At 38.8% G+C, this 16,008-nt stretch overlaps 1 protein-coding gene across 1 annotated transcript; it reads left to right on the plus strand.

Moving 5' to 3' along the window:
* Positions 1–13,946: 13,946 nt before the first annotated feature.
* LOC147484454 (uncharacterized) lies at positions 13,947–16,008 on the plus strand. Its single transcript, XM_086580659.1, has 4 exons — positions 13,947–14,162; positions 14,247–14,294; positions 14,697–15,497; positions 15,616–16,008. Exons 3-4 carry the CDS (start codon positions 15,049–15,051, stop codon positions 15,629–15,631), a joined length of 465 nt encoding a protein of 154 aa, XP_086436785.1. The 5' UTR covers positions 13,947–14,162; positions 14,247–14,294; positions 14,697–15,048; the 3' UTR covers positions 15,632–16,008.

The raw sequence follows: 16,008 nt of genomic DNA on the forward strand, positions 1-16,008 counted from the left end.
TTTTAGTACAAATTTATGACGTATGCAACAAGGGTGCAACAACATGCATGCAACAAACTCTACACGAAGTTGTGGAAGCATTGATTAACAAACAAAGGAAAGTAATGTGTCCTTTTACTTTATATATGTGTTGGAGTTTTAGTAAATGAAATAAAATCTAACATACGTGATTCAAATAAAAACGTGATTTTTCATCTTACATTATGCAATTTAATATAAAAACATGATTTTTATTACCAAAACAACTAAAAAGCTAAGCATTAAAACTAACCTAACCTTTAACAACGGCAAATAATGGATATCCAATGATCAAGACCCACGATCAGTTCAAATATCACCACGATCAGTTCTGTTCAACGGTTTGTGAAGCCCACGATAACCATCCTCAATATTGACGACGAAATTGAAGAGGGATAATGATGGGAGACTAAGTGTTAGAGAGTGAGTGAATGAGAAATGTTAGAGACTAAGTGTTAGAGAGTGAGTGAATGAGTGAGAGAGAGACGACGAAGATGTTTACGGATAGAGTGGTACCAAAGCCTAACTAACACATTTTATGTCCAGTGGGAGTTTCCCTCCTTAATTCATCGGGATCAACGAAAAACCAAACTAACGGCCAAGATTACAATACATCGCGCAACCACTAAGATTGTAACACGTGGTGTCTGGGACACCTTCAAAAGTGGTACCAAAACCTAATTACATCAAACACGTGAGAGGCACGAGAAGGGTAATGTCACCATATTGAAAATACTGCCAGTTTAACTGTGGTCAACTCGGTCAACTGACGGTCAAGAAAAAAAGTGGTACTATTTCCTAATTTTTTTGAAAAGTGGTACTATTTCCTAATATCATACTAAAAAGTGGTACCAAAGTCTAAATATCTCTTTTTTTATATATGGCAATGATATGTTGATTTCGGTTACATGTGTAAATTGAAGATTTTTACAGTATCTGTTTTATCCTATAAAGTATTGTTCACATAAGATGCTTTGCATAAAGTTCTTTGATGTAAGACAATAGGTGCTTATAAGACCACATGTACTAATTCATATATTTTATAAGCATAACCATGTGAAGAATGAGATTTTTTTTTTTTCGAAACCTGCTGTAGCAAAAAAAATAAAATAAAATGGGAACAACTTTAACTTTGTTAGTTGCTACTAACAATATAAAGAAGGACGTACCTTTAACACTTTGTACTTCTGTTAAGATTTCTTTGCATGACATGTGCTCCTCTTTGTTTTTTACGGACCACATGCTAAGTAAAGAACGAGTTTTTTTTTGAAAAGAATATAGCTGCTGGACATTTTTGTCTTCTGACACATGAGATGCTTATAAAGATTTTGAGGCTTGGAAAGTAGACATGGTTATAACTGATTAAGTGGTACGTGAAAGAAACATGTGCACTTCTAAATTTGGAAGTTTGCTACTAAAGCTTACTCGATAAGTACAGTACTTATTCATGGCATGAGATGCATAGTATGTTAAAAAGAAAAGTAGAAAGAAGTCATTGTCTTAACGTTGAATATTTATTGTTAATACCCTCGGTTTATATAAAGCAAGTGGTAAAGACATTTAATTTACGAATTGAATCCCTTGCTACACCGTTATCAATTCAATAGGAATTATATTTTTAGATGTGATTAATATGATCTCTACGGATAAATTAATTGCATGCTAAAATATTTTTGTCTATTGTCTATTCATAAGAAGAAAAATTCATATATGGCTAGTGAGAGTGTTTTCCCTTACGGATTCATTATCTCACGGTTACATTAATGAATTATGATGATGGTACACTTGGCTGAAATATAGTTGACAACCCTACGGTTTGTGTAATTATGTTTTAGTAGCAAAAGGAATAATAATAGAAATCATATTACATGCATGTATGTAAAATTGATGGGTCTAGTAGAACTCGCCTGATTAAGTTGAATAATTTTGATGCCCTACGGATAAGAGATTATTCATAAGTATTAGGTTTCCATTGCTTATATTTGTCTTATTAATACAATATGGAGGGTGTTGTATTTTTATTATATAAGCAGGTAATTGGTTTATTAAATTCCCAAAACCAATATTAAATGCATTATAATAATTTTTTATGTATATGTAAATGTTCCAGATATGTCACAATCTATTCTCAATCCCTTAGCATCTATCTTGACTGCTGAAAGTTGGGCTAAAACAGAGGGGTAATTGTTACCATTGTGAAAAGCCTAGTCATTGGAAGCGGAATTGTAGGGAGTATCTGTTTTTGAAACAAATAGATAAAGTATGTATGCAATCCTTTATTCTTGAAACCAATTTGCTAGTTTTTCCTTCTGACACCTGGTGTGTGGACTTAGGGGCCACTCACCACGTTTGTAATATATTACATGGGTTTCAGGAAACAAAAAGGTTGAATGAAGGAGAGGTGTACTTGACACTAGGTACAAAGGCAAAGGTTGCCGCAGTATCGGTAGGAGTTTATTGTTTAGCATTAGGTGAGAAAATGTTGGTTTTAGAAGACTGTTACTATGTTCCAGAGATAAGGAGAAATTTAGTTTATGTATCTGCACTTAATAAGTCAGGATATTCCACATCGTTTGATTCAAAGGTTGTAATCAGACTAAATGGAAAGTTTATTGCCTCTGGTACTTTAGAAAATGGTCTCTATATACTTTCTCCTATGCTAGAAATAAATGATATTGTTGTTGGTAATTCATCAAAGGTCTTGCCTCAAAAGAGGAAGTTCTAGAGAAAAAGGGATATTTTTTTTTCTCTTTTACGCTTTGAGCGCACCTGCGCCTCAGATGGGCGCGACATGCGCTGTGACCTCCAGTGTTTTGAGCGCACCTGCGCCTCCGATGGGCGCGACCCGCGCTCCACCGATTTCAACACGAAATTCACTATTTCAGAATTTTTTCTAAAATTGTATAAATATAGGTTTTTTCTGTAGAAACCTAACTTTTCCAAAACCAAGAAAGAGAGAGATTATAAGAGAGCAATTCTTTGTGAGTTGAGTGAATTAAGAGACTTGTAATCTGTTACTCCGGACATCAAGTGAAGCTTGGAACTCGCAGTGTGGACGTAGGCAAATTGCCGAACCACGATATATCTCGTCTTGTGGTTTGTTCTTCTTTTACATTAATTGTTTTACTTTATATGTTTGTTATTTGATATTGAGAAGTGTTGGGATATTGCTTGGAGGGTGTTGAAGTCTTGTCTATTGAGAAGGATCGATCCTTGTGATGGATTGATCTGTTTGTTGTGGGTAACGTTGTTTTCGCACTCATATATTCACAATAATTGGTATCAGAGTGCAGGTTTACGACCTAGGATTTTGAGTTTTGGTGAAGAACCATAGTGCTCGAAATTTGTGTAGACAAGGTGTTCGATAAAATTCCTGAGTGAAATTTTTTTTGGGTTATTGTGTGTAACTTGAAAGATGGCTCCCAAGATGTCAAATGCTAAGTTTGAAGTAGAGAAATTTAATGGGAAGAATAACTTTGGGATTTGGAGAATCCAAGTAAGGGATATCCTCATCCAACAAGGCTTGCATAAGGTTTTAAAGGGAATTAAAGCAAAGGCGGCGAGTATGAGTGATGATGATTGGGAAGAGTTCGATCTACAGGCTTGTTCATCAATCCGATTGTGTCTTGCTAGTGAGGTCATGTATAATGTGATGGGAGAAGATACCGTTGCTGGTATTTGGCTCAAGCTAGAAGCTATGTATATGACCAAGAGCATGACCAACAAAATGTACCTTAAGAAGCGTCTTTATCGGTACATGATGGTGGATGGTTCAACGATGCAAGAGCACGTTAGTGAGTTCCGTCGACGTCTAGCGGATTATTTGAATATAGGTATGCAGATGGATGATGAGGATCAAGCGGCATGTTTAATATTCTCTTTTCCTGAAAGCTATGAGCATCTAATGGCCACATTTATGAACAAAGAAGATGTTGATCTTGACGAAGTTCAAAGTGTGTTACTTTCTTATGACTTGATGAAAAAGACAAGAGTTGAGAATAGCATTGATGCAGGTCAGGGGCTAGTGGCAAGAGGAAGGTCGTATGAAAAGGCTTCTATAAGCAATGAGATGAAGTCTAGGTCCAAGTCAAAGAAGCCATTGAAACATGTGCAGTGCTACAATTGCCATGAAAAAGGACATTACGCAAGTAATTGTCCTCACCCGAAGAAAGAGAACAAGAGAGATGGTAATAAGAAAGGTAAGGCAAAAATTGAGGCAAGTTATGCTTGTGCTCACGGCGGGGACGAGTTGAGTCTCGTGTGTCCACACAAGACTATATGGCGAAAAGGTGGATTCTTGATTCGGATGTTCCTACCATATGTGCCCCATAGAAAGTGGTTTACTTCTTATGAGAGCATTGATGGTGGTTCCATTTTGATGGGTAATGACGTTGCTTGTAAGGCGGTAGGAATTGGAACTATTACGGGTCAAGATGCATGATGGTGTAGTGAGGACTTTAACCGATGTGAGACATGTTCCCGAAAAAGAGAAAACCTTATTTCTCTTGGTACCTTGGATTCCAAAGGCCACAGGTTTGTGGGTGGGTGGAGTCCTAAAGATTGTCAGTGGCTCTTTAGTTGTAATGAAGGGTCAAAGACATGGAACCTGGTATACTTTGACAGGTAGTACGGTGATAGGTGATGTAGCAGTGGTTGCATGTAGTGATGATTCTGAAAGCACCAAGATGTGGCATATCGCGACTAGGGGCATATGAAAGTGAAAAGGGTTTGTCCGAGTTGTATGTTGGCGGGGTTCTTGAAGGACTTGAAGAAGCCATGTATGGGGTTCCGTGAGCATTAAGGTCTATGGGAAGCAGTCTGCAGAGTCAAGTTCAAGTCAAGCAAGCACACGACAAAAGCATCCTTGACTATGTGCATACGATGTTTGGGGACCCTCCGAGTGGCTTCAAAAGGAGGTAACCGTTATTATGTCTCATTCATTGATGATCATACCCGCTATGTGTGGGTGTATATGATGAAAACGAAAGATGAAGTGTTTGAGACATTTAAGAAGTGGAAGGCAAGAGTTGAGAATCGCGACGGATAGGAAGGTTAAGACACTACTGCCCCGACAATGGTACCGAAGTATACCTATGAGCCTTTCCTAGAGTTTTTCTGCGCGCAATGAGAGAATTGCCGGACAATCGATACGATCGAGGGGCACACGCCTCGCCAGAATGGAATGGCAGAGAGGATGAATAGAACCTTGCTTGAAAGAAGCGAGATGTTTGTTGTCTAATGCCGGTCCAGGCAAAAGTATTGGGCGATCTGATGGTCCATGGCGTGTTACACAGTATAATAGGTCACCGGGCCCAGTATAGATTGCAAGACACCTTATGAGGTGTGGTCGGGTAACCCACCGATTATAGTATTTTTGAAAGTGTTTGGATCGACCGCTTACTACCATGTGAGGAAAGCAAGCTAGATCCTGTGAGCTAAGATGTCCATATTCTTAGTTTCGCAAAAATGGGGTAAAGGGATACGATTGTGGTGCCTAGAAGACCACAAGTTCCCCGGTCGATAGAGATGTTACCTTTGATGAGACTTCCGTGTTATCTTTTCGTAAAGCCTAAGAAGTAGGCAAGGTGAGTGGTGAAGTCTATAGAAGTTCAAGCCACCGAGCTTGAGTTATCCGATCTGCGTGATGATGGGGTTGGTTCATGATGAGGTACCAAATCATGGAACCACACAACGAATCAGAAGAAGAGCAAGAGCATCCGCAAATTGTATTGGGTGACCCTAGGCCAAAGAGACAAGTTAAATAAGTGCACAAGTATGGGCACGGTAGCCGTGAAACACTATGGTCGTGGATTTAGTGGCATATGACCGAATATCGAAGATGATGAGCCAGATAGTTTCAAGGAAGCTATTAGAGATGCTCATTATAGAGATTGGTTGGTTCTTATGCAACAAGAGATGGAGTCTCTTGATAAAAAAATCACACATGGGACCTAGTTTTATTGCCAAAGGGCAAAAGGACTATCGGCGATAAATGGGTGTTCGAAAGAAAGAGGTCCTTCCTAAGTCCGACAGTATTGGGTACAAGGCAAGAGTAGTAGCAAAGGGATTCTCACAGAAGGAAGGAGTTGACTCTGATGAGGTATTTTCCCGGTGGTTAAACATACTTCCATTAAATTGTGTTATTGAGTTTAGTTGCTCACTTCGACTTGGAGTTAGAGCAACTTGATGTGAAAACCGCTTTCTTGCATGGGGACTTGGAGGAAGAGATCTATATGAGACAACCCGGGGGTTTGTCGTTCTTTGAAAAAGAAGATCATGTATACAAATTGAATCGGTCAATCGTATGCGGGTTAAAGCAATGCGCCGAGCAATGGTACAAAGCGCTTTGACACGCTCATGATGCAACATGAGTACATCCGTGAAAGTGGCTAGTGGTCTACTTTAGAAGGCTTCGTGGTAATAACTTCATCTATCTCCCCGCTTTTATGGGATGACATGCTTATTGCTTCCAAAAGCATGGTGGAGATAGACAAGTTGAAATCTCAACTTAGCTTTGAGTTTGAGATGAAAGACTTAGGTGGAGCCAAGAAGATATTGGGCATGGAGATTGACAGAGATAGGAAGAAGCGATGGATAGTTGTATCTCAGAAGAAATACCTTCAGAAAGTAATTTCTCGATTTGGTATGGAGAATGCAAAGTCGGTTTCTACACCTTTAGCTGGGCATTTTAGGCTTTCAGCTAAGTTCTCTCCTAGTTCGGTGGAGGAACAAAAGCATATGGCAAATGTTCCTTATACAAGTGTCGTGGGCAGTTTGATGTATGTTATGGTGTGCACACGCCCAGACATTTCACAGGCAGTTAGTGTTGTAAGCAGGTATATGGCAAATCCTGGGAAGCAACATTGGGAGGCAGTGAAATGGGTGCTAAGGTACTTGGGTGCTAAGGTACTTGAAGGGTACCTTGGATGTGGGATTAGCTTACGGTGGAGGCACTTGTTATGTCAGTGGGTTTGTGGATTCTGATTATGCAGGTGATCTAGATGGACGACGATCGACTACTGGTTATGTGTTTATGATGCATGGTGCAATCGGTTAGTTGGAGGTCTATGCTACGAAGCTACAGTTGCTCTATCTACTACCGGGCAGTATATATGGTAGTGGCAGAGGCAAAGGAAAGAGGCACTATGGCTTCGAGGTCTTCTAGATGATATGGGTATTGAAAGGAAACGGTGTTGCTTTGTATTGTGATAGTCAGAGTGCTATTCATTTTGCGAAGAACCAGGTTCATCATGCTCGGACCAAGCATATTGATGTCCGTTATCACTTTATACGGGATGTCGTTGAGGATGGTGATGTCGTACTTGAGAAAGTGGACACCCATGACAATCCTGCTGATATGCTGACGAAAGTTGTCACCGGAGTTAAGTTCCAACACTGTTTGGACTTGCTCCAAATCCTACATGTTTGAAAGAGCCCTTTGTGGGCATGGCCCTTCAGGGCAGTTGACTGCGAGTCTTCCTTGCTGGATGTGTTCCTACTGGATGTGTTCTTGTTGGATGTGTTCGGCTTGATTTTATGTGTTAAAACCTCACCGAGGTGGAGAATGCAGAGAAAAAGGGATTTTTTTTTTCTCTTTTACGCTTTGAGCGCGAGCTGCGCTGTGACCTCCAGTGTTTTGGCCTTTTTGCATCCTTGATGGGCTGACCGCTTATGACCTCCAAGTGTTTTGAGTGCACTGCGCCTCCGATGGGCGCGACCAACAGCCCCATCGATTTCGGCAAAATTCAATCGTTTTTGAATTTTTTCTGAAATAGTATAAATATAGGTTTTTTCTGTAGAAACCTAACTTTTCCAAAACCAAGAAATAGAGAGATTATAAGAGAGCAATTCTTTGTGAGTTGAGTGTTCATTCTTTGTGAGTGAATTGAGAGACTTGTAATCTGTTACTCCGGACATCAAGTGAAGGTTGGAACTCGCAGTGTGCACGTAGGCAAATTGCCGAACCACGATATATCTCGTCTTGTGGTTTGTTCTTCTTTTACATTAATTGTTTTACTTTATATGCTTGTTATTTGATATTGAGAAGTGTTGGGATATTGCTTGGAGGGTGTTGAAGTCTTGTCTATTAAGAAGGATCGATCCTTGTGATGGATTGATCCGTTTGTTGTGGGTAACGTTGTTTCCGCACTCATATATTCACAACAGAAGTCAACTTCTTTTAATCCAACATACTTATGGCATTTAAGACTTGGTCATATCAATCTAAACAGGATTGACAGGTTGGTGAACGATGGAGTTTTAAGTTCACTCTCTTTAAAACCTTTCCCAACTTGTGAGTCTTGCTTAGAAGGAAAGATAACTAAGAGATCCTTTAAAGCTAAAGGGTCAAGAGCCACAGAGTTATTGGAGTTAGTACATACCGATGTATGTAGACCCATTAATGTGAAAGCAAGAGGTAACTTTGAATATTTTATCACTTTTACTGATGATTATTCAAGGTATGGTTATGTGTATCTGATGCACAAAAAGTCTGAATCTTTTGAAAAGTTCAAAGAATTCAAAGCAGAAGCTGAAAAGCAAACTGGTAAACCAATTAAAACACTTCGATCAGATCGAGGTGGTGAATACCTCTCAGATGAGTTCAAAGAGTACTTAATGCAAAATGGGATTTTGTCTCAATTAAGTGCACCAAGAACTCCACAACATAATGGGGTTTCTGAAAGAAGAAATAGAACCTTATTGGATATGGTTCGGTCCATGATGAGTTATTCAACTCTACCTATATCTTTTTGGGGATACGCCTTAGAAACAACGATATATATTTTGAATTTGGTTCCTTCTAAGTTAGTTCCTAAAACTCCTAGGGAGTTATTGTCTGGGCGAAAGCCTAGTTTACACCACATACATGTATGAGGTTGTCCTGCGCATGTACTCAAAGGAAAGACTAACAAGTTAGAATCAAGAACTGAAGTATGTATGTTTATAGGGTATCCAAAAGGTACTCGAGGTGGTTTATTTTATAAACCAAGAGAACAAACAGTGTTTGTGAGTACAAATGTTAAGTATCTCGAGGAAGATTATATTGTGAAACGAAAACCTCGTAGTGAAATGGTCATTGAAGAAATGACAGCAGATACTCCTGGTAATGTTCAATCTAAATTAACTCCTTGTTTAGATGATAGCCTTCCAAATGAAGTTCCAAGTTTACCTAACCTACTCCAGTACTTCATCGTAGTGGGAGGGAAATTAGACCTCCAGAAAAGTTAACCCTATTAGGGGAAACTTTCTCTGTTATATCAGATAATCAGGATGTGGATCCTATGAACTACGAAGAAGCAATTTCTGACAATGATTCGAGAAAATGGCTTGAACCAATGAGATCGAAAATGGAGTCCATGTATTCCAACAATGTCTGGGAACTTGTAGATCTTCTGCCAAATATTAAGCCCATAAAGAATAAATGGTTATTCAAAAGGAAAAGAGGAGCCGATAGAAAGGTAGGGACTTTTAAAGCGAGACTAGTGGCGAAAGGATTTACTCAAAAAGAGGGTATCGATTATGAGGAAACTTTTTCGCCAGTGGCTATGCTTAAGTCCATTAGAGTCCTTCTTTCGATTGCTGCTCATTATGACTATGAGATTTGGTAGATGGATGTAAAGACCGCCTTTTTGAATGGTACAATCAAGGAGGACATTTATATGGTCCAACCTGAAGGCTTTACAGTTCCTAGACAAGAGCATAAAGTATGCAAGCTAAAAAAGTCCATTTATGGACTTAAACAAGCTTCAAGGAGTTGGAATGTATGCTTTGATCAAGCAATCAAATCGTTTGATTTTGATCAATGTGAGGAAGAACCTTGTGTTTACAAGAAGGTTGAGGGTAAAACTGTTATGTTTTTGGTCCTATATGTAGATGATATACTACTCATTGGGAATGATGTAGGAAAATTGTCTACGGTGAAAATCTGGTTATCTAATCACTTTGAAATGAAATATTTAGGTGATGCAAGCTACATCCTAGGGATCAAGCTTTTGCGAGATCGCAAGAATAAGATGTTGGGATTGTCCCAGTCGGCTTATGTTGATAAGTTATTGGTGAAGTTTGCTATGCAAGATTCCAAGAAAGGCTTAATGCCTTTTAGACATGGAATTTCTCTTTCCAAGGATCAGTGTCTTAAAACACCTGAGGAAAAGAAGAAAATGCATGCATGTCCTTATGCTTCGGCAGTAGGAAGTTTGATGTACGCCATGTTGTGTACTAGACCAGACATTTGCTTTGCAGTTGGGATGGTCAGTAGATACCAGAGTGATCCAGGTCCAGACCACTAGACTGCGGTCAAGCATATCCTAAAATATCTTAGGACGACCAAAGACTATATGTTGGTATATGGTAATGCAGACCTTGTGCCTATTAGCTATACCGACTCGGACTTTCAGTCAAATAAGGACTCAAGAAAGTCTACATCTGGATATGTGTTTACACTTGGTGGACGAGAGTTAGTTAGAGAAATGTAAAACAACAATGTATTGCAGATTCGACTACAGAGGCAGAGTATGTTGCTGCTAGTGAAGCAAAACAAAAGCAGCGACCGGGTTTAAAAAGTTTTTGATGGAATTAGAAATAGTGCCTCAAGCACAGATTCCTATAACATTGTTTTGTGACAATAGTGGTGCAGTAGCTCAGTCCAAAGAGCCTAGGTATCATAAGAGGTCAAAGCATGTGGAACGTAAGTATCATTTGATATGTGACATTGTGCAGCGTGGTGATATTGCAGTTACAAAGATTCCTACAGCTGAGAATCTTGCAGACCCTTTTACTAAAGCTTTGCCTATCAATCCTTTTGAGAGTCACATGGATAATATGAGTCTTAGAGTAGTTGCTAAATGGCTTTGAAAGCCAGTGGGAGATTGTTGGGATATTTGGCCTTTACAAAGCCAATGAACTTTTATTGATTATACATGAAGATGTTTAATTAAATACACATATCTTATTATTATGCATATGGGTGAACTAATATCATATGATGAAACCATAAGTTCCATAGGTAATAGAATTAGAACAATCAAGCATATAAAGAGTCATGTGCGAGAGATTTGATTGTATCTATTTACCTAGAATACTCACAGTTAGGGGTGAAGTCGGACGCTTCACTAATAAGACTATAATATACATAACTGCTATATGATAGGATGATGATATCTCAATAATTTGAGTATGACTCTAAGTTTGTATATTGGTGTAGTCACATGACTGACACTGAGGGGATCAAAGTGAGAACACACTATAAATTCGCTGTTAAGGTTAGTGTGCAAATCTCACTCTACCAATTAATCCCTAGACTTGAGGAATTGTGAAAATTCATTGTGTCTCAAATTTATTACTTTGAGATGTTAAAAAGTAATGTCTATTCATATACTAGACTTGACATTTTGGGTAATAAATGTAAGACGTCGTGAATCATGAATTCTAATAAAGGATCCACCACTCTACGGAGTTATGTATTAGGAAATTATGACATAACTAATTGAGCTCAAACTCGGCCGGTATAAGAAATAGCTTCTTAATGCTCAATTGATGTTAAATGTAAAATTGGGTCAATTAGACATGGGTGTGATAGTGAAGAACAAATTCCCAATGGTCTAATTGTGAATACAAGTAAGGTGGAGGGACTTAGATATAATTAATGGTAGGAAATGACTTTCTTGAAAGTTCCAAAGGTCTTATTGTAAATATGAATTTGTTAATGGGCGCTTTCCATATTAAAGAGATATATATTAAAAGCGTTTTAATATATAAAATACAAGTACTTGTATGACAAGGATTTGTCCTCTTAAGATAAGACTTGGAATCCTAAGTGGATCCCACTACACACACTTACGTATTCTCAAAGTTTCTCTATATAAGAGAATGACTTTTTAGAGAAAGGGACTATTAGTCTTTCCAGGAAAAGTACATCTAAAAGTAGGAGAAAAACAAAAGTGTTTTGTGGTGTGTTGTGTGGTGAATACTACTAGAAGGCTGAAAACTAAGTGATTTGGATTCAACTTTGGAAAGTTTCTATTTACTGTCAATCTCCAATTTCGGCGGGTTTGAAGGTATTTTTCTTTTAATTTCTTTTTTGATCAATAATAGATTAGCATGTTAAAAATGTAGGATTAAAGTAATCCCAACATTCAATGTCCCTGCCACATTGTATGACAAATTGTCGCTTAAATTAGTACTTGAGTTTGTCCATCATCCTGAACTCAGGCTTACCATGATGATACAGACCAATCGACACTATTGCAGCCTTGCAGGGTCAAAGCATTCTTTGTTAGCTTCGTCCTCTCAAACTTCTCCTGAATGATTCCAACCGAGTGGTGTCTTCATTAATGTTTGTAGAACTTATTATAGAGTTAAGAAAATTACGAACATGAAAAGCATCACTACCTAGTCTCAATCCTCCCTCTTTGTCATGGCTCATTTGTTCGCCTGATGTTTTTTTCCTTTCATGTGTCCTTTCCCTCTTTTGAACAAGCTCGCCCTCAAAGGCCGCATGGTTATATTTCACTTGGCTACCACGTCATACTGAGTAATCTAGTTCTAACCAGAAACCACAACTCAAAAGAACAGATCAAGAAAACAACAATTCCTCTATTCTTGTGGTTTGCAAGGACAGTTGTTGGAGTTATCCCTCACATGAGGAGGAGTTGAAGTTCAGCCTGCATGAAGAAGGCTGAGCGCACCCTGCGCTTAGTTTGATCTTGCACGCAGTAGCGACCGACAGCGCCATGCCTTGCTTTCGACCTCCGGGAGCTTCGTGCCATCGCGCTTTAGTTTGTTACGAGGCTTCCCACGCTCATGCCTTGGTCGACCTCCAGGCACTTCAGCGCACCCCGCGCTCAACTTGTTCTTGCTTGAGGCGTACCCAGCGCTCAAGCCTATTTTCAGAAGGATTCTATTTTTTGTGGACCGCGAGTTTGCAATAAGAGTTAGAGTTTTTGGCAAGACCTAACACCTAGAAGAGACACGCAAATACACAAGAAAAAAGAGAGAAACCCAATCTTGAAAGCAATCAAGATTGAGAGACAACCTTTACAGAGAGACAACCCTGTAAAGAGAGAGGAGTGATCTAGTAAGGTGAGAGACTGAAAGGAGAGATTGTAATCTTCCTTCCCACTTTATAAAAAGACTAGCTCTTGTGGAAGTAAGCATCATTGGCCGAACTACGGTAAATCTTTGTGTTGTAGTTTGTTTTTACTGATTTACATTATTATCTGTTGTTAATAGTTGTTTAGCGAGTTAGGCATGTTAGTATAGGTTGTAGTTGATATTTAGAATTTGTCTGGAGTTGAATTGTGTTCATATAAGTGGAGTGGAAGAATCGATTGGTATTGATATAAACCCCAACAGTCACATGAAAGCATACACCTGTTCAATTTATTAATTTTTTCTTCTTTCATCTTAAACCACATAGTTTTCTTTTTCTTATATCTATAAAATCCAACACTTCTTTGAGCTGCCCAAACAAAAAATGTGGTGGAGCATTTCAGTTCCAATCAAAATCGAATTTTAATTAAAATAAGTGAAGGGCATAATGTGAATTTATAGAATAGGCAGGTGCATACTTGATATAGGATTAGTGAACAAGGGACGTAGCAGAGGTTTAATAAATTACAACTTTATTGGAGACCTTAAACGAGTACAAAGTACAAACCCTTGCATCTGTGTACACTCGGGCAGGTCTACACGACTACACACATACCCCTTGTTTGGGGCACAACGCCTGTCTCGTGAACAAATACACAAGCCTTCAAGAGCGCAGCCATCCTTAACAATGTTTGCATTACCCTGTATCCCAAGAATTTGGTCAGTCCATTCACTAGAAAACACATCCATTTTTATATTTGACTCCTAAAAGTTGACTGAAACAAAGGAATGACACCTGTTTAACAATTTTACGCAACTACCAAGCACCAACTATTTGCGCGGGATTGAACGGTTTCTCCCTCCAAATCTCTGGAAACATTATCCAACGAAAAATTAGACTACCCTAGTAGATCAAACGGCATTCCAGAGACCCTCGAGAACTCCCTCCAATTACTCAACTTCACTCAAATGTCCACTCGACCATTAGGGTTTCTTTCAAACTCTTACTCATAACTTCATCTCACAACATCTATGGCTATTACAACTCAAAATGGGTAATTTTTTGTCGTTTCTGTTTCCTCTTCAAAACCTATTTGCACAATACTAACTTATTTTTTACTGCATTTCGTATTGTAAAGGTATTGCCTTATCAAGCTGGATCGAATTCTTCCCTCGGAACTAAATAGGTAATTTTATCTTTTCTTATTTGTATAGCTCCCTTTGAGAATGTCTTCTCGAATCTTGTGTTCCTCGACCTAGTTACTGAAACTCCCATCAGTAGCACAGAGAGTCACTTTTCTGTACCTTAATTTCTCGTGTTTGTTTGTTTGTTTGTTTTTTTTTTCACTCTAATAATATTAGTTCCCCATGAAAAATCTATGTAAGTGTTTCATTTGAACATCAACTGTGTACACTTTGAATTTGCTTGATTAAATGCATATTAGAATGTCTTTGAAAAATCCCTCGATCACATTTGCCCACACCGAATGGAACCTTACCTAAGTCTATTAGTACCCTTGTGGTTGTACTATTCATCTTTTCACATGTCATCGGGCTTTTTGTTTTATGTCTATCATTTCGTATTTCAGGTCTAGTTAACAATGCCGCCTAAAAATAAGGGTAAAGTAGTTCAAACTGCAACGCAACAGCCAACAAGAGCCGAGCAGAGTGATTTTTATAGTGGTCGTCGGACTACAAGGGCACTAAGTCGTGCTAATGCATGCAGCAACAATGTAAAGCGGATGCCGAAATCAAAATCTCTGAACAAGAGAAATGGGACAGTGGAGAAAAATCTTGATTGTGCCAACAAGGAAAAGGATGAGGAGGAAGAAAGTAGTACTGATATGAATGATGATGTGCCTCTAATAAGTGTTTTGCACAAAGCAAAGAAGAAGATAAAAAAAAGATTGCAACGAAAAGGTGACAAAGGATAGTACTGTTATGGACAGAAAAACTGGTTCTATGAAAGATGATGAGGACTCATCTTCTTCTACTTCTTCTTCTTCTCAAAGGGATAAGTTGAAATCTGGAAAAGAGTATGACGGTTTAGAGGAAGAAGATGTTGTGGAGGAACTAGATGATGAGCCAAACGAGGGGGGATGGGAAGAAGAATTTGAGCAAGGTTGTGATGAGGTAGCTGAGGAAGAGGGTGGTAATGAAGAGGAAGATGTGGAAGTGAATGCTAACGAAGAGGAGGAAGTTGAAGCGGATGAGGAAGATGAGACCCAAATATTGAAGAAGCTAAGGGTAAAGGATAAAATGGTGGTGAAGAAAGTGACGGTGAGTGGAGGAAGGGTGGTATGTTCTATGGTGGCCCCCCACATATGGGTGTTTGTGCGGGTTTGGAAGGATATAGATACCACGTGGCTCGTAAAATTTGGCGAGGCAAGGTAACATTTGCTTTAACTAACTAATATGTTTGGTCTTTTCATTTGTAACGTAACATTACATCAGTTGAGTTTGTGTTTAATTTTCATTTGTTGCTAAACATTGTGTTTTTCAATGTAGGAACGCCCAATTTTGAGAGTGGTGCATCACATTCAAAAATTGGATCAATGGAAATTGGTTCCTGAGTGTGACTTGTTTAAGTCCATGTAGAAGAAACTGGGTTGATGAATGTGGTGCGTCATTCCTACCGTACCATAAATCCTGTATTGATATCTGCTTTTGTTGAGCGATGGCAACCGGGCACCTCCTCTTTCCACCTTCCCTTTTGGGGAGATGACTATAACACTTGATGATGTGAAGCAAATCGTTGGACTTCCAATCATTGGGAAAGCGTGTTGGGGCTGCACTAAGATTACCAAGAATAACAAGAATTAGGACAGGTGTGGAGAAGCCTACGACAATTCAAACACTGCTGCATATAGAGAAGAAAACCAAATCAATACAAATCTTGCT

The sequence above is a fragment of the Coptis chinensis genome, chromosome 8 (assembly GCF_015680905.1).
Source record: "Coptis chinensis isolate HL-2020 chromosome 8, ASM1568090v1, whole genome shotgun sequence".
Lineage (NCBI taxonomy): Eukaryota > Viridiplantae > Streptophyta > Magnoliopsida > Ranunculales > Ranunculaceae > Coptis > Coptis chinensis.